General features: G+C 46.7%; 2 protein-coding genes across 4 annotated transcripts in view; both read right to left on the bottom strand.

Moving 5' to 3' along the window:
- The window catches only part of RGS3 (regulator of G protein signaling 3), a 113,561-nt gene extending 104,640 nt beyond the window's left edge, over positions 1–8,921 (bottom strand). For both annotated transcript variants that reach the window (XM_070430738.1, XM_070430740.1), the window contains exon 1: positions 8,826–8,921. In XM_070430738.1, the coding sequence (XP_070286839.1) occupies positions 8,826–8,904 (79 nt within the window). In that variant the 5' untranslated portion in view covers positions 8,905–8,921. The remainder of the gene's footprint in view (positions 1–8,825) is intronic.
- An 8,604-nt stretch (positions 8,922–17,525) lies between these two features.
- Positions 17,526–25,231, bottom strand: PDCL (phosducin like). 2 transcript variants are annotated; one of them, XM_070430736.1, is made up of 4 exons: positions 25,067–25,231; positions 23,354–23,521; positions 21,103–21,284; positions 17,526–19,780 (listed from the first exon to the last, which is right to left on the bottom strand). In XM_070430736.1, the coding sequence occupies exons 2-4, from the start codon at positions 23,514–23,516 to the stop codon at positions 19,229–19,231; spliced, it is 897 nt and encodes a 298-aa protein (XP_070286837.1). In that variant the 5' UTR covers positions 23,517–23,521; positions 25,067–25,231; the 3' UTR covers positions 17,526–19,228. The 2 variants fall into 2 exon arrangements, with proteins under 2 accessions (XP_070286837.1, XP_070286836.1); XM_070430735.1 differs by having other exon boundaries at positions 17,527–19,780; positions 25,081–25,231.
- Between the last annotated feature and the right edge of the window lie 1,782 nt (positions 25,232–27,013).

Below are 27,013 nucleotides of genomic sequence, written 5' to 3'. Positions count from 1 at the left end.
CCTGCAATGCCTCCAGCAGTGCTTCTCCGGCCTAGACTCCACCCCGCTCTAGGGACAGGGAGCTCATTACTGTACAAGGTGGCCCAAAACCAACATCGGGTCGTCCTCACAGACACCCAGAGGCCCTCCAGCATGGACAGAGGAGAGACAGGACCACACTCTTCTTCCTCAATGACTTGTTGGAAAATCTTCTCTTACTGCTTTAATAAACCCTCCTGGGAACCTCAAGAAGCTGCTGAGCTCAATCCACCCATTGTTGGAGGCAAAGAGGGCAGGTAGGACTTCCCAGCCTGCAGCAACCCTACACATCAACCCGATAGCCCTGGCATCTGCTCCATCCATGACAAGCCTGCCTAGTAGTCATCTGCTTCTGCTTGATCACTTCCAGCGACGAGGAGCTCACTTCCTGAAGAGGGAGCCCTTTCGATTTTGAGATAGCTCTGATTGTTCAATGCCCCATCTTTATTGAGCCAAAAGTGGCTTCTCGGTAACTTTCCTTGACTGGACCTCATTCTGCAGCATGGGATCGCTCCTCTAGGCCAAAGTCTAAAGTCCTTCCACCGTTCCTCATGGAAGTGAGACATCCCTCATCATTCCGCTGCTCATCCCTGAACACGCCCCCAGGGAACTGGGATGGTGACTGGGCCTGTGCTTCAAGGCTGGTTGGAGGAAGGCCAGGCAGGGTCTGGAGAAGGGACGGAAGCTCCGTGCCTCATAACTCTGCAGTCATCCACCAGCCCCTGTGACCTGGCCACCACTTGCTCCTCACTCTTCAGGGTGTTCAAGCTACAAGCCCAGCAATCCCAGCTCCAGCTACTCGGGTTCCTATCTCCACCCATCAGCAATCCCTGCTGCTCTCCTGCCCGGGACACTGATCGCAGGAGCCCGAGAGGCCTGTCCTAGTGCCAGCGCCGACTGATCTCCTCTTTCAGAGCCACAGTGTCCAGGGCAGTGAGGCGGAGCTAATTAATTATAGGGGTTATCGCACTCTCTGAGCTGCGTGGGGATCGGATAGCACTGGAGGGTGAGGCGGTCCTCGGATGAAAGGCGCCAGGAGAACCCATGGTATTATTAGCTCAAGGGCTGAGCAATTACCACTCTGGGACTCCCGAACGCTGAGAAACCTCCTACAAAAACTGTGCGCGCTCCAGTGCGGGGTGGGACAGGGAGGTTGGAAACAGACAAACAAGGCGAAGCAGTCACTGATTGGATCTCTTCACCCCAAAGACATCTATGTTTAGCACCAAACATTTTTTCTGAAACTATCACCAGTGCAAAGCCAGCTCTGGCCCGAACATGTTTGGCTTTCCAAAGGCACAAGAACCACTGTGCTGATCATTCCCATTACCTCCCCCCGGCCCTTCCCAGAAATCAGCATCGAGACATCTCCCAACGCAAGTGGTCACTAATTCCATACAACAGACACGTGTGGGCACCGGCAGAAGCCCTGAGGGAGGAAGGGCAGATCTGCACAGCCCAGCGCCTGCCCTCTGGGAGCTCACAACCCGGGGGGCTAGGACAGAGGCTTAGGCAAGGTCAAGGGTGGGACCGAAGAGGAGGAAGTCCTGGGGTAAATCTGACTCAGAAGTCAGGTGAGTCTGCATCTCTCCATGTAGCTCCCCTCAGGGCCTGACAAGCAGGTCTCTTCAGGAAGTCTCTGCACCCTGTTACAGCACAAAAACCCAACCCAGCAGATGAGGCTCCAGGCCCAGTACAGGGCACACCCTACTTAGCCCATCGCAGCTGCACAGAGAAGGGCAAGATGAAGAATGACACGTTTCCCTCCACCATGCCTGTCCCCTCTGTCCTCCCCGCATCAGCCAATTCCATCAAATGTCTGAGGCTCCTGCCCTGGCTGGGTGGCTCAGTTGGTTGGAGCATCGTCCCATACACCAAAAGGTTGCAGGTTCGATTCCCGGACCGAGCACATACCTAGGTTGTGTGTTCAATCTCCAGTCAGGGCACATATAGGAGGCAACCAATCGATGTTTCTCACACCTATGTTTCCTTCTCTCTCTCTCTCTCTCTCTCTCTCTCTTTCTCTCCCTTCCTCTCTCTCTAAAATCAATGAAAATATTCCTCGGTGAGGGAAAAAAAAAATCTCTGAGGCTCCTGAAATCTTCTTGCCCAAACTTCCCATTTGGTAGTCAACACAGGCATGCCCAGCAAAGGAAGGTGCCTTACCCTGGGCCCAGAGTGACCAGGTAGGCCGAGCCAGAAGTGCAGGCTAGAACTCTGGGCCAACTCCAGCACTGTTTCCTGTGGACTGCGCCTGCCTTCTAGAACACTCACAGCCCTCCAATGGGCACCATGGCATCTGCCAATGCAACTCTGGGGTTCAGGAGCAGAGAGAGCCGTCAGGCATGAGACAATGTGCCATAGCTTTGCTCAAGAAGCCAAGAGGAAGCCAAAGAAAGGTCAGGCTCCAAGAAATGTATTCAAGTCTAGAAAAATAAATCAGTAGAAGGGCCTTCAGCTGCTCCAGGTATCAGCTAATTGAGCCCCTCACAAGTTCCCACTTTCTCCCCAGGCTCGGGACTAAAGGAACAGGAGTTGGAGATTAGGGCCTGCCCAGAGGTGGGGTCCTTCTGGATTGGAACCATAAAGGCTTGCTCCTTAGGAACAGAATTAGCCAAGATGAGAAACAGTTCCTCAAGGGATTGCAGCTCGACTTCAAACAATCTCAATCCCTAACATTCAACTAAGAGTATTCCAGATTGCTAGTGACCTCAAGCACCTGACAGAAGTAAAGAAAGATCTCTTTGAAGGAAGATGTCAGCTCAGGTCTCCATTAAGAAGAAAAATAAAAACTCCGTGCCTACCCCCTATAATAGACACAGCACACCGAAACGCAGAGAAACAGAAAGATCTGAAAGAAACAGGATAGAAAAAGATCTGTCAAGCAACTGTGAACCAAAAGAAGGCTGGGTGGCTATGTTAATGTCAGCAGAAGTAAAATTTATCTCCACTAGAAATAAAAAAGATTTCACAACAATAAAAGACTTCATAATAATAAAAGGCTTCGTTATAATAAAAGCCTCAATTCACCAGAAAGATAATAACTCTAAATTTGTGTGCTCTTAATATTTCTTCAAAATATATAAAAGAAAAACTGACAGATATATAATGAAAAATAGACAAAATTACAATTATAGTAGGAATTTTAACATGTCTCTCTCTGTAACTGATAGAACGAATTGGGGGGGGGGGGAGATCAGCAAGGATATAAAATATTTGAACAACATAATTAGCAAACTTGACCTAAAGCTGACATCTACAAAGAACCCTACACCCACCCACTGCAGATCTTTTCAAGTACATACGGAACATTCCTAAAAACTGACCATGTGCTGAGCCATAGAAAGACTGAAAGGTTGCAGGGCATGTTTTTTTTTTTGAGTAAAATACTGTAGAAGATATAAAATAAAAAGATCACTAGAAAATCCCCAATCTTTGGAAATTAAGAACTATACTTCTAAATAACCCATGGGTTCAAGAAGAAATGACTGAAAATTGGAAAATATTTTGAACAGAATAAAAAGAAAAGAAAGCTACATATCCTCAAACATGAGGCTTCTGGAAAAGGAACTTGTATCTAGAATATGTAAAGAACTCTCAAAACTCAACAATTAGAAGGTAAATAGCCCAATTTAAAAATAGGGCATAGGATCTAATTAAACTTTTCTCCAAAGAAGATATACGAATAGCCAATAAGTACATGAAAGCTGTTCAATATCACTGATCATCAGGGAAATGCAAATTAAAACCCCAAGGAGATACCACTTTACACCCACAGGATTGCTAGAATCAAAGTCAGTTAATAGCAGGTGTTGGTGAGGTTGTGGAGAAATCAAAGACCTCAGACACTGCTGAGAATGGAAAATGGTGCATCCACTCTGGAAACGAGTTTGGCAGTGCCTCAAGCAGTTAAACCTAGAGCTACCATTTGACCCAGCAATTCTGCTCCTAGGTATGTACCCAAAAGAATTGAGAACATTTGTCCACACAAAATCGTGTACAGTTATAAAAGAGCATTATTCATAACAGCCAAAAGACAGAAATAATCCAAATGTCCACCAACTAACGAATGAATAAACAAAATGTGGTCTACCTCTACAGTGGAATGTTATTCAGACATAAGAAATGAATGAGCGTGCCCTCGGGGGTCCCGGAGCTGTCTCTTGCTTCAACAGTGTTTGGACAGAGCAGACCCAGGGACGCCCTTCTCCCAGCCTCCGGCCACGCTCCTGCGCCTCATCCAGTCACCACCTTCAGAACCACCTCTGGTTCTCAAGCCAACACACCGGTTTTGGTTTTTGTTTTTCGTACCTTAACTCCTTATTGCCAAACAACCATGAGCTCCCAAATTCGTCAGAATTGTTCCACCGAGGTGGAAGCTGCAGTCAACCGCCTGGCCAGCCTGCATCTGCGGGCCTCCCTCCTCTCTCTGGGCTTCTATTTTGACCCAGAAGATGTGCCCCCGAGAGCATGGGCCACTTCTTCCTCGAGTTGGTGGAGAAGAAGGGCGAGGACGCTGAGCGTCTCTTAAAGTTGCAAAACAAGCGCGGTGGCCGCATTCTCTTCCAGGACGTGCTGAAGCCTCCCCAGATGAGTGGGCAAAACTCAGGACGCCATGGAGGCCACCCTGGCCTTGGAGAGGAGCCTGAACCAGGCCCTTTTGGAGCTGCAGGCCCTGGTTCTACCCACGCAGACCCTCATCTCTGGGACTTCCCAGAGAACCACTTCCGGGTGAGCAGGTGAAACTCATCAAGAAGATGGGCAACCACCTGACTACCTTCCGTGGGCTGGCCGGCCCCCAGGCTGGGCTGGGAGAGTATGTCTTCAAAAGGCTCACCCTCCAGGACGACTAGGAGCCTTTGGAGCCCAGAGGCCTTTGAGGGGCCCCTCTGCCTCCCCTGGTGTCTGGCTTTTACCTGAGCTTCTTCCCAAAACTACTAGCCATTCTTTTAACCACCCTGAAGCCCTCTCCCATGCATTGGACCAAATGAAACAATAAAGCTTTTTGCAGCAAAAAAGAAGAAGAAAGGAGAAGGAGAAGGAGGAGGAGGGGGGGGAGGGGGAGGGGGAGGGGAAGGGGGGAGAAGAAGAAGAAGAAGAAGAATGAAGTGCTGTCACATGCTATAACATGAGTGAATCTTTTTTTTTTTTTTTTTTTTTTAATATATTTTATTGATTTTTTACAGAGAGGAAGGGAGAGAGATAGAGAGTGAGAAACATCGATGAGAGAGAAACATCGATCAGCTGCCTCCTGCACATCTCCCACTGGGGATGTGCCCGCAACCCAGGTACATGCCCTTGACCGGAATCGAACCTGGGACCCTTCAGTCCGCAGGCCGACGCTCTATCCACTGAGCCAAACCGGTTTTGGCCATGAGTGAATCTTAAAAATATTATACTGAGCCCTGACTGGTTTGGTTCAGTGGATAGAGCGTCGGCCTGTGGACTGAAGGGTCCCAGGTTCGATTCCGGACAGGGGCATGTAACTTGGTTGTGGGCACATCCCCAGTCGGGGGTGTGCAGGAGGCAGCTGATCGATGTTTCTCTCTCATTGATGTTTCTAACTCTCTATCCCTCTCCCTCCCTCTCTGCAAAAAATCAATAAAGTATATATTTTTTAAAAAATATTATGCTGAGTGAAAGAAGGCAGTCACAAAAAACTATATACGATTCCATTTATATGGAATTGGCTCATTTGTCGAGACAGAAAGTAGATTAGTGATTGTTTAGGATTGGCCAAGAGGGGGGAACTGGAAATTAGGGGTAATAAGCTAAAGGGTACAATGTTTCTTTCTGGAGTGATAAAAATGTTCTAAACTTGACTGTGGTAATGGTTACACAACTCTGCAAATATACCAGAAACCATTTAATTGTACATTTTAAATGAATTAATTGTATGTAAGTTATATCTCAGTAAAGTTATTGAGATTTTAAAGAGCATGTTAGCAAATATACTAATAACATTAAAAGATATAATCCTGAAGGAAAAACTTATGTACACCTAAAATGGTTTCTTCAAATTACATTATTTCTCATAAATAAAAATCCCTCTGGAGTAGATGGGTTCTAGCCCCAGTTTATTATACTCTCAAAGCCAGGTCACCTCCTGAGAAGGCCGTGAAGGGCCAATTAACGTTACTTGAACATGACCTTATTGGGGGACAAGGGTTTATACTCATGAGGGTGCACAAACAGTATATAAACCACTTATACCAGAGCCCTATCTGGTTTGGTTCAGTGAATAGAACGTCGGCCTGTGGACTGAAGGGTCCCGGGTACAATTCTGGTCAAGGGCACATGCCCAGGTTGCGGGCTCGATCCCCAGTAGGGGGTGTGCAGGAGACAGCCAATCAATGATTCTCTCTCATCATTGATGTTTCTATCTCTCTTTCCCTCTCCCTTCCTCTCTGAAATCAATAAAAACAATAAATAAACAAACAAACAAACCACTTATGCCACAAAGGACTCTCCCTGAAAAGAATTCTGGTCAAAACAATTTGTCTCTATGGTTCCAGAGAAGCTGGAGATGTAGTTCCCTTTAAATATTTTTGCTCAGGAAACTACCAGCGAGGCAGTACCTTCATCTGGTTCATTCAGGACAAAGCCAGGCTACCTGGGCTACTGGCCAGGCTGGATAAAGGCCGGTGAACAGAGAAAAAAATTAGCCAAGTTTTCCTGTTAAGGGAGTCCATGTTGGTGAATCAAATGGACTCTGAATCCATAGCTTCCAAACCTGCCTGATCGCCAAAGTACTTCTGTGGCTTTTTTAAGTTTTAGATTCTCAGGCTCCACCCCAGACCTAGTACACCGGGAATTCTGGGAGAAGATCCTAGGAGGCCGCGTTATTTGAACAGGCTCCCGGGTTGCTTCTGATAATTGGCCAGATTAGTACCCGCTGATCTGAATCTTCATTCACGAGGAGTCAAGCAAAGATCATGAAGAAAGTCAGCAGCCTGGAAAAGGGGTGGCTTTTGTCATGGAAACAGAGTTATTACTTCAGGAAACAGGAGAGAACTTTTCCAGTGTCACTCTGAGATTTGAGAGGAGACTGCACACATAGGAGCAGGAGGCTCCCCGCCCCACCAGGTTCCTGCCTGCCCCCTGCACACTCAGATCAGTCACTAGTTAGTAGGAACCTTCCCTGGTACCATCTGACCCAGCCCTGAGGCCATGGCCGGGCAGGGCACCCCTTCCTGCTGGGCAAGACCGCTCCCCCCCCTCAACTGCCTAGATTTGCTGGGAGATTAATTCCATAGAAGCCTGTGGACGGATGCAAGCAGATTTTAGTTACAGCATACCAGTAAGAAAAAGAAATGGGTTGCAAAACTGTATTTACCATATGATCTCAATTTTGTTCAAATTAGACACAACTTCCCCCATACACACAGAGAACGAAGTCTGGAAGGATCTAACCCAACACGTTAACAATGGTCTTTTCTGGGAGGTCAGGTTACAGGCGACTCTTTCCACTAAGTTTTCAGTAATGAACACAACTTGCCATGCTGATACAGAAGAAAACACCATGCAACGTAGTTTTACTTTTTCATCAGGACACAGGCCTCACAGCCTCGGACACTTTCCTGACCCACCAACTCAGATCATCCTGGATGCTAATTAGCCACATCCCAGTGAAGGTTAACAAGATTTGCCTCCGAGAGTTGGAAGGACTAAATGAGATCATGCAGGTCAAGAACTTGGTACAAGGCAGGACACACTGTAAGTGCTCAACAAATGGTGGCTAGTTAGTGACTCTCGTTACCCTCCGCCAGCTGGACCGGCGAATGCCAGACCACAGGCCATTTCTAGGGGCCAGGACACTGCGTTTCCATCACTTCCTCTGCTCCTGGAGGAAAGGGCAGGTTGAGAAGAGCCAAGTGTGTGGCGGGGTAGCCTGAGCGCAGAAGGACTGGAACCCAAGAGGGCCTGACTGCTTGGGTGCTCTGTCTTTGAATTCTAAGCCAAGTCCAGTCATGGTGCCGTAACTGCCCCAACCTTCATCAAGAAAAGGGTAGAAGGTCTCAGAAGGCCTGTGCTCGGTACCAACTCTGTCACTGGCTCACTGGGCGCCCTTCCTCTCTCTGGATCTCAATCTTCACGGAGAAAATGCAGCCCCCTCTCCACGGGGAGTTGCAGAACCTGCGAGGAAAGCAGTGGAGAGCTGGGAAGGGCTGCATCCCAGGACACGGCTGCGATCTCTCCCATAGTGACTTGGAAGGCCGGGTTTGTCCAGACCGCGGCACAGCTGCTGCCCAGCAGCCGTTGGGGAGGCTTGGGAACAGCAGCCATCTGCTCATTTCTTTCCACCTCCAGCCCCTAGGGCAGCCCTGTGCCCCTGCCCAGAGCCTGGTCACGCCTCTGCTGTGGGTCAGACATCCACTAGCGCAGTCACACTGTAGCTTCCCAGGTGAGCCCCCAGGAGCCACGGCGGCTGGGCTGACCCCACAGAAGACCCTGGGGATGTAGTAACAAGGCCTCGATTAAACCCTGAGCTGCTTACTAATGGGAAACTCGGTGGCGGCAACCTGGGTCTCTAAGAGATTAGCTGGGGCGTGATTATTCCAGCCAAGTGAGGCAGAACCAAATGCACTTGGCACCGTGGCCAGGCAGCAGGTGGTTCCCAGCGGCTGCCCGGCCTGAGGCTGAGCCTGAGCCCTCCGAGGCAACCCCAGGAGAAAGGGGCCCGAGAAGGTGCCCCCAGTGGAAGGACCGCCTGCTCCCAGCCTCACCGACCACCACGAGCGCCCTTTCGGGGCGCTGAGCGCAAGGTGCGGCCGCCCTGGCAGCCGGCCGGCCGGGCGGGCACTTACCAAAGGTGCAGAGGTAGAAAGACAAGCCGGGCTGCGCGCGCCGGCTCCCCAGGGAGACGCGGTGCAGGGAGTGCTCCATGGCCGCCGGCCCCACGCCTGGCGGGACAGCCGGTAACCCGAGGCGTCTGTGTTGCTCCGCCGTAACCGAGGCAGCAGGTTCACCCGCCCCCCCCCGCGCGCAGCCGGTGTCTCGGAGGCGGGAGCCGGAGGCCCGGCTGGGGCTGGACCCAAACGCGCGTTTGAACTGGCGGGCGCGCCAGGCCCTGATTGGCCCGCGCGGGTTTGAATGGGGAGGTTTCCACCTGACCGAGCAGACGCGGCCCGCAGGCTGCGAGGCGCTGGCGCCCCAACTGCAAGGGCAGCCACGGCGGCCTGGACGGCAGTCCCCCCGGAAGCCCGCAGGACAGGCGGCCACGCCAGGGCTCCCGGCTCCGGGACCGATCCTGGGCTGCCCACTCGGCCACGCTGGGCCTGCTCGTCCAGTTCCCCAGGGCCAGCGCTGAGCCAGGTTTGTAACATGCTTTTGAAGCGCAGACCTGTAATCACCAGACCTGAGCACCCTCCTGGCCCCGGAGGCTTTGGAAAAGTGTTCTCCACACTTGGATGGGCCCAGCCACCGGCTTGTAGCGCCATCCCAAGCCCTGCCCTCTCCGGCTCCCCCCTGAGCCTCCTCTTGAAGGAGAACAGGCTGGCGCGGGTCCAGACCAGAGCAGCTTGCTGCAGCCAGCCTCGTGGTCCCCCTCAGCAGCCTGGTGCCCGGGGACAGGAGGACGGGCTCCCAGAATCTGAGGGGACAGAAACGCTCAGTACGCAGAGGGCGGTAGACGCGTTCCATCTCCAGGGCCTGCTGTAAGGAGGCAGAGCTGGAAGAAAGGTCAGTTTTGTCTGCAAACATTCATGGGACGCCTCCTGGGAGCAGTTTCACACCAAGACATCTGCTCTGCAAATCTCGACTATCGCTGCTGTGGGAGGGAAAGCCGCTCGTCTTGTAAGTCTAAAAATGGGAAGTGTCAGAAGTTGCCAAATGGATATTTGTGGCTCCGTGATGCACTCGAGACAGGGCTGGGGGATGTCAGAGAGAAAGTAGGGAGAAAGGTTATATATATTGAGTGCCAGGTGCCAGGGGCTAAACTGGGCAATTTATACACATCATCTCATTTAATCTTCATAGGAACCCCAAGAAGCATTAGCCCCAATTTACCAGGGATGAGTCTGAACCTCAAGCAGGGAGAGTGGATGACTTGGCAGAGCTGACATGTAAACGCAGGCCCGTCTGCCCCAAAGACGACCCTCCTTCTCTTGTTCCTGGGCGTCCATACCTGCCCCATGGCCAACAGCAAGTGGAGGTAGCAGACCCGCCTTCCTGATGCAGGTGAGGGAACTAGATGCCCCAGGGCCAGCTGGCCACCGGCAGGAAGCAGAAACGGGAGCCGGAGCCCCAAATCAGCAAACTGATTAGTGGCCAAGTGCCGCTGAGTCCCGTGAAGGCCAGTGGGTTGCTTGAATCCTGGCACTGTGTGAGGCCGTGCCTCACCTCCGAGCACGGTCCTTAGCAAGGGCCAGCCAGTTCCCCTGGCCCCAATGCAGTGGCAGGTAGACTCTCCTGCGCCCTGGACTTGATTGTGCCTGAGCTCACTCCTGGCTGGGAAGTCTGAGTCAAGCTTCCTTCTGTGCAGGGTGTCCTGGCTCTGCCACTCCATCCAGCCAGGGGCGATGCACATCCTCAGGCTCAAGCCACAGGATGCAGACAGAACCCTGAGGCTGGAGGTGCCGTAGACGCGAGGGGCAAGAGGCGAGCATGGCTAGCCTGGCCGGAGGATGCCTCCTGAGGGGGGTGTTCTCTCCCGGTGGGAATTAGGAGGTGTGCAGGAAAGGAGAGCGTGCTGTGCCCAAGGTGACAGCGGCTCCTTCCCAGCTCTGCCCGGGACACTGGAGAGCCCACACCAGGGAAGCCGTGAGCTCTGGCAGATGCACCCTCAGGATCATGGGACCCAGCAGGAGAGTTATACCATCCGTCAATGGCCTGGAGGACCACATGGGCACCTCACCCCCACTCAGGACAACGGTCCCACTGCCTTGCAAGTCCCTCCTGACTCCTTCAGCCCCATTTAGCAACTAACCTATTTAGTTCAAAGACCCCGATGCCACTCTGATCCTGATCCCACCTGTGTGATAACACCACCTTCACCACCTTTACCACCATCAGTAATGCCCCTTACTTAGTAGAGCACGGACAGTTTCCTTCTCTGAAAGGGGCAGGCAACTCTTTTCTCCAGACAAAAGTGAGTGGGAGCCTGGGTAGTGCCTTTTCCCCAGAAAGGCAGGGGAACGTGAGGACCAAGCCTGGCTTTCTAACATACCCTGAAGACTCTAGCACCCCGTGATTGCGGGCCCCAGTATCTCTTTTACACCTCATACCCCCCCCACACACACACATACTACACACAATACAAACACACTCTGCAAACACTCTGCACACACAGACATATCGTAACACTTTCTATGTACAAACAGATACACCATAGATGCAAACACACCTTATATGTACATACACATCATCTACATAAAAATAAACACACTACATACATACCTCATACATATATAAACACACGCCCCACACTATAGATGCATCTATGCACATACACAAGCCCATAGACACACATCACACAGACACACACACAAAATACACTTAAATACACTATACACATAAACCATATTCACATAAAAAGATTGATTATAAGCATTTTAAAAGACTAACTGTATCTAGAACAGTGGTTCTCAACCTTGGCTGCACATTAGAATCACCTGGGAATCTTTTTAGAATCCTGATCTCTGGGCCTCATCTTCTGGAAATTCTGTTTCTTTGTTATTGGGTGGGGCCACAACATTAGTAACAAAGAAACAGAATTTCCGGAGGATGAGGCCCAGAAATCAGGATTTTAAAAAGATTCCCAGGTGATCCTAATGTACAGCCAAGGTTGAGAACCACTGATCTAGAAGAATAAGGACTGCTTCTTGGGTTTGGAGGAAAGGGACAAATGAGATTTTTGGGGGGTGCATTTTCACCTTAGCTACTAAAGAATGTTAAAGCGCCTTTAAGATATCATCTGGCCCAATAGCCAAACAAATTTTGAAAAATAATAATAAAGGGGTCTAGGACTACCAGATGTTAGATAGTATTATAATAATGTAGTCCCAGAAAGGAGACAAACAAATCAATGGAACAGAACAGAAAGTTCAAGCAGGAAAATGGTTTATTTAGAAAATAAGATTTTCAAAAATTCTTAAAATAAATCTCTATTTCAAAAAGTTAGAAGAAGAACAAATTAATTCAGATGAAATTCTTAAAAGAAAATAATAAAGTTAAATTTTTTTTTTTTTGAAAATAGACTTTTTGTTGTTGTTAATCCTCTCCTGAGGATATTTTCTCTTTTTCCTTTTTTTTTAAATCTTTATTGTTGAAAGTATTACATACGTCCCCTTTTTTCCCCTCAAGGATATTTTTTCCATTGATTTTTAGAGAGAGGGGAAGAGAGGGAGGGAGGGCTAAGAGCGAGAGAGAGAGAAACAAGGATAGGAGAGAGACACATCGAGTGATTGCCTCTTGCATGTGCCCAACCAGGCTGGGGATCCAATCTGAAACCCTTGACCAGGAATTCAACCACGTACCCACATCGGCCATGGCTGAAAACAGACTTTAACAATAAAACCGAAGCCTGGTTCTTTTAGAAACAAACAAACCAACAAATAAAAGAGAACTCTGGGCCCTCTTGGCTGTACATTAGAATCAGCTGGGAATCTTTTTAAAATCCTGATTTCTGGGCCTCATCCTCCGGAAATTCTGTTTCTTTGTTACTAATGTTGTGGCCCCACCCCATTACAATGTTATGTAAGCCAAATAAAAAATATCTCTGCCCCATGAAAAGTTTGAAATCTCTCCTAGACCAAATCTGACATGAATATGAACACAAAAATGTTAAATAAAATATTAGCACATCAAAACCAGCAGTATATTCATAATCAAGAGGTATTTATTCTAGGAATGTAAAGATGGTTCAAATTCAATGACCATATTAGTACATGGGTACAAGCTCTGCCTACAGGCCAAATCTGACCCACCACCTACCTTTGTGCAGCAAATGAGCTAAGAATGGATTTCACATTTTTAAATGGTTCAAAAAATAAAAAATGTTAAAAGCTTTTCTATGGCCATAAAAAATTTACGATTTTTAAAATTTAAACAAAGAATTTAAAATATTTATAAAATATATGGCAAATATGTCCATATGTACAAAGAAATCTTACAAATCAGTATGGAAAAATATAAAAGTACCAACATGAATAATCATTGCACAAGAGAGGAAAATAATTGACTAATGCATAAATTCCTTGTAACCGAAGAAAGAACAAAGGGAAAAAAATCATCTGGACCCACTAATTTACATTTAGGAAATTCCTGCATTTGTATTTACAGATGAGGAAACTCAGGCTCAGAGTTGTTAAATGAATCAGGTTGCTAGAGTAGTCAATGAACAGTGGAAAAATAAGAATCCAGCCAACGAACAGCTATAGAATATTATCTTTCACACCAATCCTCTTTCTCAGAGTATCTAGGATGGGGTTTTCTTTTCAGACTTCTAGAATTCATCACTAGGATGCTGTTCTCAGAATATCCACAAGAGGGCGTTATCATGACTAAACCCTTACTCGGGGCTTTTCCCAGAGTGTCCACAACGGGGCGCTATTGAAAAGGAGATTTAAAAATGGCTGGCGTAAGTGGGTGCAATACAGACTCGCTCCCAGGACCAAACAGGAATTACAACTAAAATACAAAAAAAAGAAAGAAACAAACAAAAAACACCCTGCACAATCAACTGAAGACTAGCTGGAGAGAACCCTGGTAACCAAGGACGGAAAGTGGAGACCGCATAGCGCCTGGCTGGAAGGGCGGAGGTGCGAAGGGCTGGCTGGGCTCCCACATACAGCCCAGCACATAGTAAGTCTCAATATATGTTAGTCACTCACTAGTTCAGGCAGGTGAGACAGAGACAAAAGGTCATCGAGGATGAATAATGGGACTTTTAACCTGGGGACTGGCCTTTCTCTTCTCCTCCTGGACCAGCTGTTCTCTCAAACTTAACTGACCATACTATAAGAGTGTATATATGTAGTACTTACCAAACAATATTTGTCTTTGTTATTCATTCTTTAAAGTGAGTGAATATAATACTTTCTGGTTCTGTTTCCTAAAAGCAAATTCTCTCTCTCTCAAGCCCTAGCTGGTTTGGCTCAGTGGATAGAGCATCGGCCTGCGGACCAAAGGGTCCTGGGTTCGATTCTGGTCAAGGGCACCTACTTTGGTTGGAGGGTTCTCCCTGGCCTGGGTCCTGGTCAGGGCTTATGCAGGAGGCAACCAATTGATGTGGTTTCTCTCTGTCTTTCCCTCTCTTTTCTCCTCTCTCTAAAATATCAATGGAAATATATCCTTGGATGAGGATGAACAACAAAATAATAAATAAAATGACTTCTATATGTTGCAAGACATAATCATCTTCAGGCCCCAAATCCAGTGTTTGGCTCCAGTTACTTAATAAAACTACTCGTTCCCTCTCCTCTGCTTCCACCATGTGGTCATATCTGGTTATAACCAGCGTTTTCACATGCTCTCGCAGGGTTTAGGTCGGTTCTCAACCTGTGGGTCGTGACCCCTTTGGCGGTCCGCCTAAGACCATCCTGCATATCAGATATTTACATTGCAATTCATAACAGTAGAACATTACAGTTATGACGTAGCAACGAAAATAATTTTATGGTGGGTCACAACATGAGGAACTGTATTTAAAGGGCCAGAAGGTTGAGAACCACTGGTTTAGGATTTAGCTTGAACTTGTGATCAGGTTCTCAGTGAGCATAGGTAGGTAGCACTCCTCCATTCCCGGAAAGGCAATATAATAGATAGCCTTCTGCCCTATGGCGATGAATTCTGACCTACGAGGGAACTTTCCCCACTTAAGCAGCAAACATTCACTTATGTCAACTTAGATCAGAGACCAGAAATGACACAGTCCCTGTCCCCAAGGACTTTATAGTCTTATATGTAAACAAACAATTAAAATTCAACTTTGGCAACCCCACACGCTGAAGATGGGATTACCCTATAGGAAAGGGAGCCAAGGTTGTTCCAACCACCAGGGTGTTCACCTCTCATACTTAGGGAAAACTTTACATTTTTCATTAAATTAAATACAAAATGATAGCACGAGGCCAGCAGTAGATAACTAATTGGGACGTTTCCATGTGTGAAGCAAAGCGCTAAGTGGTAACTCACGGACCTGTCTGCCAACCTCTGTCATTCCCACTGTCCAGGTAGGTAAACCAAGGAACAGACAGCAAGAGACCAAGGCTTTGAGTCCTCAAACACTTTTCTTAACGAATGTCACCATAACCTGTGGGCGCACACACAATGACATGACTGCTTCTTTCTGAAGCCGCCAGACTCAGGGCCCAGAGAAGACGTGAGATTTGTTCTTTTTTTTTTTTTTTTTTTAATCCTCATCCGAGGATATTTTTCCACTGATTTTTAGAGAGAGTGGAAGAGAGAGGGAGAGACAGAGAGAAATACTGATGTGAGAGAAACACATTAACTGGTTGCCTCCTGCACGTGCCCCACCAGGTACATGCCCTTGACCGGAATAGACCTGGAATAGAACCCGGGACCCTTGGGTCCGCTGGTCAACGCTCTATCCACTGAGCCAAAACAGCTAGGGCGGATGTGAGATTTGCACTGAGTTTTGAAGTCTAGGTGGGGTTTTCCAAGCAGTCCAAAGGGATCCAGGATCTTGGATTGGGCTCTTTTTTCATAAGTGGACACAGGCTCTGTGGAGAATGGATGGTGATAAAGATGACGTTTATGGGATGTTTACTATGTGCCACACCATGCTGAGAACTCCGGCTCATTGAATGAATCCTTGCAGCAACCCTGAGGTAATCACTACAATTGTCCTTACTTAAGGAAGCAGGCATGGAGGGGGTGAGTTTCTTGCCCACGGAGCTGGTACAGCCTATTCCCGAGTGAACACAGGGTATGCCACAGGCAGGAACACAGGCCACGTCTCAGTGAGGCTGTCATTCCAGAGGAAAGTGAGAGCTGGACAACTACTGAGACGGTGTGCAAGAGGCCGATAGCAGTGTCTTTCCTTCCCACAACCCCATGGCTAACCAGGAGAATCATATTGAACAGGAAGAGAAAGATCTGAGTGCTCTCCTTTCCCAACCCTTCTGTGACAGATGCCGTCACTCACCTTCATCGATAGGTCCGTGATTCTCAAACTTGATCCGGCCTCGTGATCACCTGGAGGGCTTCTAAGAAGGGTGCTGGGCCACTTCCAGAATGTCTGATGCAGTAGGTCCAGGGAGAGGCCTGAGGATTTGCATTTCTTTTTGTTGTTGTTGGGGTTTTTTGTGTGTGTTTTTGTTGTTGTTGTTTGTTGTTAATCCTCACCTGATGATATTTTTCCATTGGTCTTTTAGAGAGAGTGGAAGAGAAAGGGAAAGACTGAAACACATCGATTGGTTGCCTCCTGCACGGACCCCCCGGTGAGAGAGAAGCCTGTAACCAAGGTATTGTACCCTTGACCAGAATCAAACCCAGAACCCTTTGGTCTGTAGGCCGATGCCCTATCCAGTGAGCCAAGCCGGCGAGGGCAAGAATTTGCATTTCTAACAAGTTCCCCAGTGAAGTTGCTGCTCTGGGACCACACCTTGGGAAACACAGTCACAGAACCACCTAAGAAACAGATATTGCTCCCATTGCAAAGGTGAGGAACCTGAGTTTCAGGAAGGCTAGGTACCTCGCTGGAAGCTATTCTGCTAGTGAGTGACAGCAGGATTTGAACCCTGATCCGACTCCAAAACCTGTGCTATTTGCACTATACCTGAGTTGGTGATTTAATGCTAGGATTTCCCCACACCGTGTTTGTTCACTTTTTTTTCTATAATTTCCGTTCTTGAAGGCAAAGTCAAGGTTCTGTGAAAGCAAAATATATTTTCATTTCCAATTAGACCAAAAGGTGTCTTGTGAAAGCTATTTTTTAATTGATTTTTTTTAGAGAGAGGGAGAAACATCAATGTGAGAAACATTGATCAATTGCCTCCCACACATGCCCCAAACAGGGATCAAACACGGTTGTGCCCTGACTGGGAATCGAACCCACAACCTTTTGGTGTATGGGACAATGCTCCAACCACCTGAGCTACCTGGCCAGGTGAAAGCTATTTTTAAACATTCCTGTTCATTATCCAATAATTCCTCTTCTAGAAATCTATACTAAATGATCCAAAATACTAAGCGTTTTAGCAAAAAACTGGGCCTCTAAACGAAATATCCAATAATAATGGACTAGTGAATAAATTATGGCATATCCAAATAATGGATTATGAAGCCATTAAAAATTATTTAGAACTTTTATATGTCAAAGTATTTATGATATAGTATTAAATAAAACAAAACAATTAAATTCAATAAGTTCTCAATGTTATTAAATACAATGAGAAAGACTGAAAGGAAATAAACTAGAACATTGACAAGTTGTCTGATTCTAATAATTTTCAGTACTTTCCACACTTTTACAATGAGCTTTTCTTTTATTGATTTTAGAGAGGAAGGGAGAGAGGGAGGGAGAGATAAAAACATCAATGATGAGAATCATTGATCGGCTGGCTCCTGCACATCCCCTACTGGGGATCAAGCCTGCAACCAGGACACGACACATGCCCTGAATGGAATGGCACCGTGACCTCCTCATTCATATGTCAATGCTCAACAACTGGCCAGGCAAAATGAGCTTTTATAATCAGAAAAACCAAGCATTTTTTTTTATATATTTTATTGATTTTTTTTTACAGAGAGGAAGGGAGAGTGATAGTTAGAAACATCGATGAGAGAAACATCGATCAGCTGCCTCCTGCACACCTCCTACTGGGGATGTGCCCGAAACCAAGGTACATGCCCTTGACAGGAATCAAACCTGGGACCTTTCAGTCCACAGGCCGACACTCTATCCACTGAGCCAAACCAGTTAGGGCCCAAGCACTTTCTTTTTGTTGATTAACTACAACAGATATTTTCAGGACCCATCTTGTAGTTAGTCAATTCTTAAATGGCCAGGCAAAGCCAAACTGAGAATTTTAAAGCTAATATTTAATTCCAGATTACATTTTTTAAAAGCAAAAAGTAAGAGAAAAAAATACATGACAATCATTATTATAAATACACAAAAAGACTAGAAAGATACCTGTAAAATTATATCAGGGATTATTTTCGGTTGGTGGAATTATAAGGTTTTAAAAATATTTTTAACTTAATTCATTTTTATAACATTTTCTACAATGAACATCCGCTAGTGAGTGCAGCAGGATTTGCAATAAAAATTCTGTGCTGTTTTTCTTTTTAAGCAACAACCAACAAGCAAACTACAGCACACCCATACGATGGAATATCAACAGCCATTTACAAAATGTTGTAGAAGAGTATTTAATAACATGAAAAACGGTTTGCTATACTGGCTGACCATACTATAAACAGTATGTTCAGAATGATCCCATTGTCTTAACAAACAAAATGCCTACAAAGAAAACACCCTGGGAGGAAAGTTTCTTTTTTTTTTAATCTACATTAAACAAAAAATTAATTTATTAAATAGAAGAGAAAGAGATGTTATTGAATGATCGTCCTTTAAAAGGCTTTCCAGCTCCACCCAGCTCTCCTTTGTAAGTCAAATTGGCCTTCCACAGTGGTCAGCATGGATCCTTCCTCCTACTCTAGACTTTGTGCTTAGGCGGCACCTGGGCCCAGCAGCAAAGGTCACCCTCTTTCTTGATGGGGCAAGTGCACATCGTCCAGAACCTTAAAATAAGCCCCCAGTAGAGGACAGGATCTCAGGGGGAATGTTTAACTGCCTTCTTGGACTGTGGGTCTGATTACAATTAAAATATAATTTACAATCATTTGATGAAGGAAATGTACTATTTACGTTGCAAGTGACACACTAGAGTTAGACTCCCAGCCCTGGCCAGGCCTCTGAGATCATCTGAGAATTTCCAGGACACAGTCTTTAGGATGCCATGGAAACAGTGAGTGGAGGCAACAAGGATGTCGTGCTGGAGAATCTGGAGTAAACAGTTCAAAAGCCTGGTTCCCTGTTACACAATTTTCAGTCGCTTTATTGCTGGCCACACGATGATTCGGCATTCTGATTTAATCTAAGAAATTCTTGACTTGACATATAACAAAAGGGACTACAAAGAATAGCTGCAAAGCCAGAAGACAGAGGAAGGAAGAAAAATCAGCACAGAGATGTATCTTCCCGCCCAAACCATGAGAGATCTACGCCACCAGAGTCAGTTCAGTCTATTTCCAGATCGCTGTCCTCGCTGTGGTAGGTGGCGGAGTTACGCACAGACGTCCGCACCACGACTTCCTTTGCAGGGAGCAATCCACATTCCTGTAGGAAAGCTTCAAGGTCCACAGCGAAGAAATCTTCGCCCAGCTGGTCAGTGACGCGAACAAAATTGCCAACCAAGTCGCCCCCCTTGTAGATGAGCAGCGCAGGAAGGGCGTTCCTGGTGAAGCGGCGGCTGGCCCCGATCACCGAGCTCTTCACCCGGCAGAATTTGACGGCGGGGTACTCCGAGGCCAGGCAGACCATGCAGCCGTGCATGGCGTCGGTCCCCGGAATGCCATCTTCGTAGATGTGGACGATGATGAGGGTGCTTTTCCGTTCTTGGTCAATCATGTCGACAAACCTTTCCCCACTGGGGATCTCAAACACCTGCCTGAACTGGGGCCCCTTATGGAGCCGCCGCCGCATCTCTTCCATCCTCTGCTGCCGGTACTGCTGCAGAAACTCCTCGTCGTCTTGGTCCCCGGTCATCATGGCCATCTCCTTCAGAGTTATCTGCAGGAGGACCAGCAAGTGAGCATCCCAAACACAAACTGAGCACCTGTAATGACCGTTCACAGGTACCACATGCTTAGGACACGCGAGGCAATATGCTCAGCGCTCTGTGTGTGTGACACTTCACTGATTCTTATGCTAACCCCATTGGAAAGGGACCTTTATTTCCCCCACTTATTTCTTTTATGTTAAGTTTTTTAAAATGTATCTTTATTGTTGAAAGTATTACAGATGTCCACCCCCACCACCACCGCTTTTCTTTCCCATTGACTCCCTACATCCCATACCTCTTCCCCAGGCCTTCACCACACTACTGTCTGTGTTCATGGGCTATATATCTATGCATATAAGTTCCCCCGTTAATCTCTCCCTACCTCCCCCCCAACCTATTTTCCCCACTTTAGAAATGAGGTTCCAAGACTTGAGATCATCTGCACAATTCACATAGGTAACAGGTGTAAGGTCAGGAATCAAACTAGATTATTTTAAAACCAGGCTTTTAACTACTGTATTAATATTGCTTCTCAAATCCAAATAGGCAGCATCAGATAATATCACTTCACCTGCTTTTCCTTTGTTGTCAGTCTTGACAATGGATTATTTTATTCATGGTTTTATTTTTGTTGAATAGACAACAGGACATTAAGGAACTTTAAAAAGAACAGCCAGAATCCTGGCCCTGCACACACACATGCACATCCCACACACACAGTACATAGTCACATGCTGAAATGGCTTTTGTTTTTATAATAGCAGTTGTGGGGGTCAAAATTAAGCTATGACCTGCTTTTGCCAGTTAGCATTATCTATATATATAAAAGCCTAAGTGACTGGCTGACCGTTCGACCAGTAGCTATGATGCACACTAAACACCAGGGGGCAGGTGCTCAACGCTTTGCTAATTGCATGACCCTGAGCAAGTCCCCTCCCATCTCTAAGCACTGGTTCCATCATCCAATAAATGGGGATAATACTACCAACCTCAGAGGATTATTTCTGAAGGCCCAAGGTCAGAGATCAATCAAGGACAGAAAACTCACATTTACTGGGCACTTTCAATGGACAGGGCCCTGTGAGGTAGGGCTACTGACCTCATTTAATCAATGAAAAGCTAGACTCAGAATGGAAGAGACGTCCCCACAGCCACTAGTGGCTGAGCTGAGATTCAAGCCCATGTGAGTCTGAGTTATGACATGACACTACACGCTCCCCAGCATGGCAGCCCCTTGGACGCCACATCAAACCCCATACCTCTTGAATCACTAAGCCCAGCTGCAGCCGCCAGGGCAGCTCTGGAGAAGAGCCAGGGTTCTAGGAATTACCTTCCCACTGATCTTCTCCTGGAGGTCCTTCTGTTTCTGTTGCTCCTTCTCTTCGTCCAGATGGGACCTGCAGGTCATTGACAGCTTCTTGATCAGCTTTTCCACCTCCCGGCACTGCTCCTCCCTTTGCTCTGTCTCCAACTGTTTGAAGCGGCGCCAGTCATTGATCACACCTTTCGGACCTGAGTTAAGGGTGAACGTGGAGGTAACCAAGAATGGGCAAGGAGTTATGGACCAACCAGTTCACTTCGGTCTAAAGCTCCCTCCATCGACTGCACAGCGTCGTTCTCAGAGGGCAGCGTAGTCTACACACAATGATGTCCATGCAGCATAGTTTGCCGTACTTAAAGGGCCAAGCTAAGGGTCCAACATTAGGAGATGCGTTATTTAATTGATGTTAAATAAATTATGATTCATCTACCCAAAGGAAAGTATAGGAACTCTTAGAAAGAGGTAGCTCTGTTCCCTGCCATGAAAGATGTTCAAATACATTAGGTAAAAAAAAAAGGGGGGGGGGGCAAATGCAGAACAATATAGAAAAAGAACTGTATGTGTATGTATAAATATTTATGGATACCAATATATGTGTGCGTGCATATTGTATGTTCATAGGGAAAGGACTAGAAGGGTGTTAATAGTGGTTGTCTCTAGGTAGTAGGATCTAAGGGAACCTTTTTACACTTCTGTATGATCTGAATTTTTACATTATGGCAGGTTGTTCTGCTACTCAAGCTACCCCCACACCTCCCTGCCCCTTATATATAACCCTGCCCCTTGCCATGTGACTTGTGCCTCTGTGGAATGAGGACATGCCTCCCCAACCAGGTGATGTGGGCTTGGCCTTGTGACTTTCTCTTGGCCAATGAATTCTGAGCAAAATATGTATGAGCCATTACATGTCCCCAACAGCCCTCTCTTGCTCCCTGCGCTTGGTCATGAGAAAGGCATGTCTTTCAGCTAGTTCCTCGGAGAGGACATGTGAAGGAGAAGCAGAGCTGCTGCTGACCCCACAGGGAGCATGCAACATGCTGAGAAATACACAAGCCACTGCGCTAAGAATCTATGTCAAGAAAATACTACCGAGAAATGCTAAGAAAACCTGAATGGAAAGGCAATGTCTTATTTCTGACTAGAGTGACCCAACATCACGTAAGGGTGCCAATAGCCCCTAAATTAACCCACTTATTTAGTGCAGTCCCAGTGAAAATATGTGATTACACATATGTGTGCGTGCTCCTAAATTTGCTTTGGAAAAACACAAAAATAAAAGTTAGGAAAAATAATGACATAGAAGAGTACTGAGGAAGGACTAGCCTTACCATACTAAAACATATCATAATACAGTATTTTAAAACAGTGTGATAAAGTACAGTAAAAGACAAATCACTGGATGAATTTATAAGTGTAAGAAATAATAAAATCATAATATATTAAGAAAAGCATGGGGCAGTTTTTTATAATCCTAGAGCGAAGAAAGGCCTTTTAAGTAAGAAACAAAATTAAGAAACTATAAAATAATGCTTTTAAGTACATAAAAACAAATATTTCTTGCCAGGAAAAAAAAAAAACACACAAAGTCAAAAGACAAACGAAAAGTATTTATACCTCATACTATAGATTAATTTCATATATATATATATATATATATATATATATATATATCTCCCTAAGAAGAAAAAGACCAAGCACTCAATTTTAAAATGAGCAAAGAATATGAAAATATCCCTAACATTATGAAAAGAGGCTCAATATCACTCTTGAAAATAGAGAAAATAAAACTACAATGAGTTACCATTTGTCATCCATCCGGATGGCAAAGATCAAAAAGTGTGGGAACACAGCAGGAGGGCAAGTGTATGGAGAAACACTGTCTTCCTGGCTAACCTATAACACAGTGCCACCTCAACTTGACAGCAATTTGGAACTACTAAAATGAAAAAAAAAAGTAAATATGCCATTTCTAGGAATTTATACTACCAATGTACTCATACCTATGACTTACGTGTCATCAAACAAAGACTAATTTGAGAAGCTGGACTCAAATGCAGGCCAGTCTGTGTTCACTGCCGTGGTGCTATGCATACATATCTGTACTGTGCAGTAACATGGCTAGAAGTATGCACGGTGAAATGACAACATTAAATCTCTGGAAGTGGACTGGAGATAGAAGGAATTCATCAGGAGACGGCCACGGATACATATTTAACCGACATTTTTAAACCTGTTCCCAGAGCTCAGGGATTTCCGGTACCTGTGTTAACTGAGATGCCTTCGCCTGCCAACTTAGCACCTACGGGCATCGAACTGCCGGCCAGGGCCCCCCTGCCTCTGTCCTTGTGGTCGTCCTCATCCTCACTGCTGCTGTAATAGTACTGCAGCTTCTCCCCCAGCAACTTATCATCCAGGGTGGTCATGGTGCCTGGGAGAGAGGAACAAACATATCAGGCTCTTTGCTGGCTTGAACCGGGCAGACTTGAATCGGAAGAGTAGGAGCTCACTTGTGCTGAGATCCCACTGTTTAGAGGACCCTAGAAGTGATTTTTTTCCCTTCATCAGCAGGATCTCAACAAATCCATATCACGACTCTGTGTGATGGGTTAATCACCTGTTTGTATAGAAGGTTAAAACGGAGGCTCACATAAGGGAAGTTTCTTTGCCAAACTTCACAGCAAATGGTGCAGCTGGGTTCAGTGGCCCAGGGAGGCCTGACTACAGAAACTGATGGTATCAGCCACCATCTTCTGAGTAAGGGACACTAGTACTTACTCAGTGCAGTGGCTTGAAGTCTATTCATTAACTGGAGGTTTTATCTACACATACATTAGGGTTTCCTATCAGTTAAGACTGCTGGGTAATTGAAATACTGGGTAAGCATCCTCAGGAAAATCTCAAAAAGGATCAAGGGGATGATGCCGAGTCGCTAAGTCAATCACTTGCCTGTCTGCTGCCCTCAGCCCAGTCAGCACACTGAAGGCTTAGATCCGTGGTTGGCAAACTGCGGCTCTTTGGCCCCTTGAGTATGGCTCTTCCTAAGCCTTAGGAGTTCCCTAATTAAGTTAATAACAATGTACCTACCTATATAGTTTAAGTTTAAAAAATTTGACTCTCAAAAGAAATTTCAATCTTTGCACTGTTGATATTTGGTTCTGTTGACTAATGAGTTTGCCGACCACTGGCTTAGATGGATGAGGTCTGAAGCCCTACCACCTCTGGTTAAAAGAAGGGCCCATGACAAGATGTTACTACTTTCCAAGAGTTTAAAGGACAACAGTTGGAGCCAATATTCTGCATCAGAAGCAGCCTGGGACATTCTGAGAGAAAGGCACAGCTCAGCCCCGCGCAATCCTGCCAGCAGACGCGGCAGGGAGGGTGAAAACCGCAGCACTCCTTCCATGAAGCTTAGCAATACTGTTTCCTTCATTCCAGACTTATCCCCGGGCCTGTTACGCTCCCTTAGAAAGGGACTCGCCCACCGGGCAGGGAGCTCTAGGAAGCAGGGCCCTCTCACGCCCAGCAGCCGGTCTCTGCACAATTTGCTCAGCCCAAATGGAGACAGATGGATGGGTGGGGAACCTGGGGACCCCAGCGGGAAGAGGGGTGCACAGGAGGCAGGGTTAATTGAGAGGAAGGAGCCGGTGCTAAGAGGAGGGACAGAACCAAACGTAAGAGGCGTGGAGGGGGCCAAGGTGGTGCACCGTGGGCAGCGAGCGCCCGGACGGTGGAGGGGCTCCGGGAGAAGGCGGGGCCAGCAGACGGGGTGGGGCAGAGGGCGGGGCCTGCACAAGGGTTTGCGGGGAAGGCGGGGTCGATGGAGGGGCCCGCTGAGCCTTTGTGGGAGCCCGATGGAGGTGGGGCCAGCGGGGGAGGCGGGGCAGGGAGTCGCGGAGACCACGGGGGTCGAAGGGACCGCGGACAAAGCTGGCCCGCCCGCCACCCGCATTCCACACGCATCTTCCCCGCCGACCTCAGCGCAGTTACCGGCTTAGCTCGGTCCGGACCCCTCGGGCTGGCGGCTCCGGACGCTTCGAAAGAAAGGGGGCGCCCAGCTGGAGGGGAGAGAAGTGGGTCAGCGCCTGGAGCCCCGAGAGAAAAGCCGCGGTGTCCGGCTGCGGGGACCCATGGGCCGGCCTTCCTGTGTCAGGGCAGATGCACGCCGCCCAATGAGAGCGAGCCTCTCTCGGGCCGAGGGCGGGGCTACGGGTCCGACGCTGGGACAAAACACCTCGGCAATAGTAATACGCTTTCGTTTTCTTTGTTTTTTAAATACAACGAAACGCTGCATTACATATGCCCAGCCTTGAACAATAAAAAAAAACAAAAAACTATTTTGTTACCTTTGAAATTTTCGAACTATTCCCTATACATATTTTTAATAGGCCTTATTCAAACCCGAGGATGTGTTTTTATTGATTTGAGAGAGAGAGAGAGAGAGAGAGAAAGAGAGTAAGTGATTGGTTGCCTCCCATGCGCGCCCAGACAGGATGGAACTGCTACCTAGGTATGTGCCCCGACGAGAATTGTATGGGAGGACTCTCCAACTGATTGAGCCACCCAGGCAGGGGCATATACTGGTAGATTTTTTTATTGTTCTTAATCACATCACGTCTATTATTACAGAATCAGAGACATTAAGTACTTTTTGCCCAAGAACACAGCTCTTGAATAAAACATTTTTAAAAATGCAGGTCCATGATAACTAAACGCAGTGTGCCATCCTGGGTTGTATCCTAGGACAGGAAAAGGACCGGAGGGCTGGGGGAACCTGGGGCCCCAGCAGGAAAAGGAGTGCGCAGGAGGCAGGGTTAATGGGCGAAAGGAGCAGGCGCTAAGAGGCGGGGAAAGGACAACTGACAAATTTGAATAAGGTTTGTTAACTAATGATAGTCTTGTATCAATTGTTTTGATAAGTGAACTACAGGTTAGGTTAGAAAAACTTTACACTATTTTTGCAACTTATTCAAGACCTAAAGTGATTTCTGAGTCCTTATTGAGGTGGCCAATACACACCACAAAGTAATTGATAGAAAGCTTTGTGTAAATTGAATCATTCAAAATAGACTAAAATTATACACAGTTTAATATAGGACTTTTAATTTAAGAAAGAAATTCTTTTGTTTGGTGGTTTGTTTGTTTTTGTGTTTGTTTGTTGTTAATCCCCACTAGAGGATAGTTTTTTCCATTGCTTTTCAGAGAGAGTAGAAGGGAGGGAGGGTAGGGGGAGGGGTGAAGAACATCAATGTGAGAGAAATACATCTACTGGTTGCCTCCCACAGGAGCCTTGACCAGGAGGGGTAGGGCGAGAATCTGAAACCCAGGTACAGGTGCCCTGGATCAGGATTTGAACCTGTGACCCTTTGGTGTGCAGGCCGACACTCTAATCACTGAGTAACACTGGCCAGGGCAAGAGAAAGATTCTTAATTTATGATTCTGCAACCATCTGAAATTGCAAATGTGTATATGTGCATATTTTTCTGAGAAGCTGTTTGTTCAGGCTTTCAAGAGTCAGAACCCTCCCCCATCCCCAAATATAAGAACAATTCATTGAACAGATCCTATGGTAACTTTCTGTATTTTTTTTTGCATGAACAGCTGACTTGAATATGCTTATGATCTGCTTTTAAGTGACCAAACCAGCACCCAGCAACAGTGCCTCTTCATAGGAGATTCCCCATAAATATTTGTTAAATCAATACTATTTGCATACTTTGCTTTGAATTTTATTTTTACTCACAGCCTCCTGAAACGGGGGTCTTCTTCATCCATGGTGGTTCCTTGTCCTTCAAAATCCACGTTAAGGCTGTAATCGTCAGTACTGCCCAACAATCTCAATACTTGCCCCCACTCTCCCAATCTCTAAGAGAAGCAATTCACATCTCTTCTTTCAGATCTTCAACACTCCCTTCCCTCGCC

The sequence above is a fragment of the Myotis yumanensis genome, unplaced genomic scaffold (genome assembly GCF_028538775.1).
Source record: "Myotis yumanensis isolate MYYU_CA2020_CCGP unplaced genomic scaffold, mMyoYum1.0.hap1 SCAF_12, whole genome shotgun sequence".
NCBI classification, from domain to species: domain Eukaryota; kingdom Metazoa; phylum Chordata; class Mammalia; order Chiroptera; family Vespertilionidae; genus Myotis; species Myotis yumanensis.
This window is presented reverse-complemented; position numbering and strand designations above follow the sequence as displayed.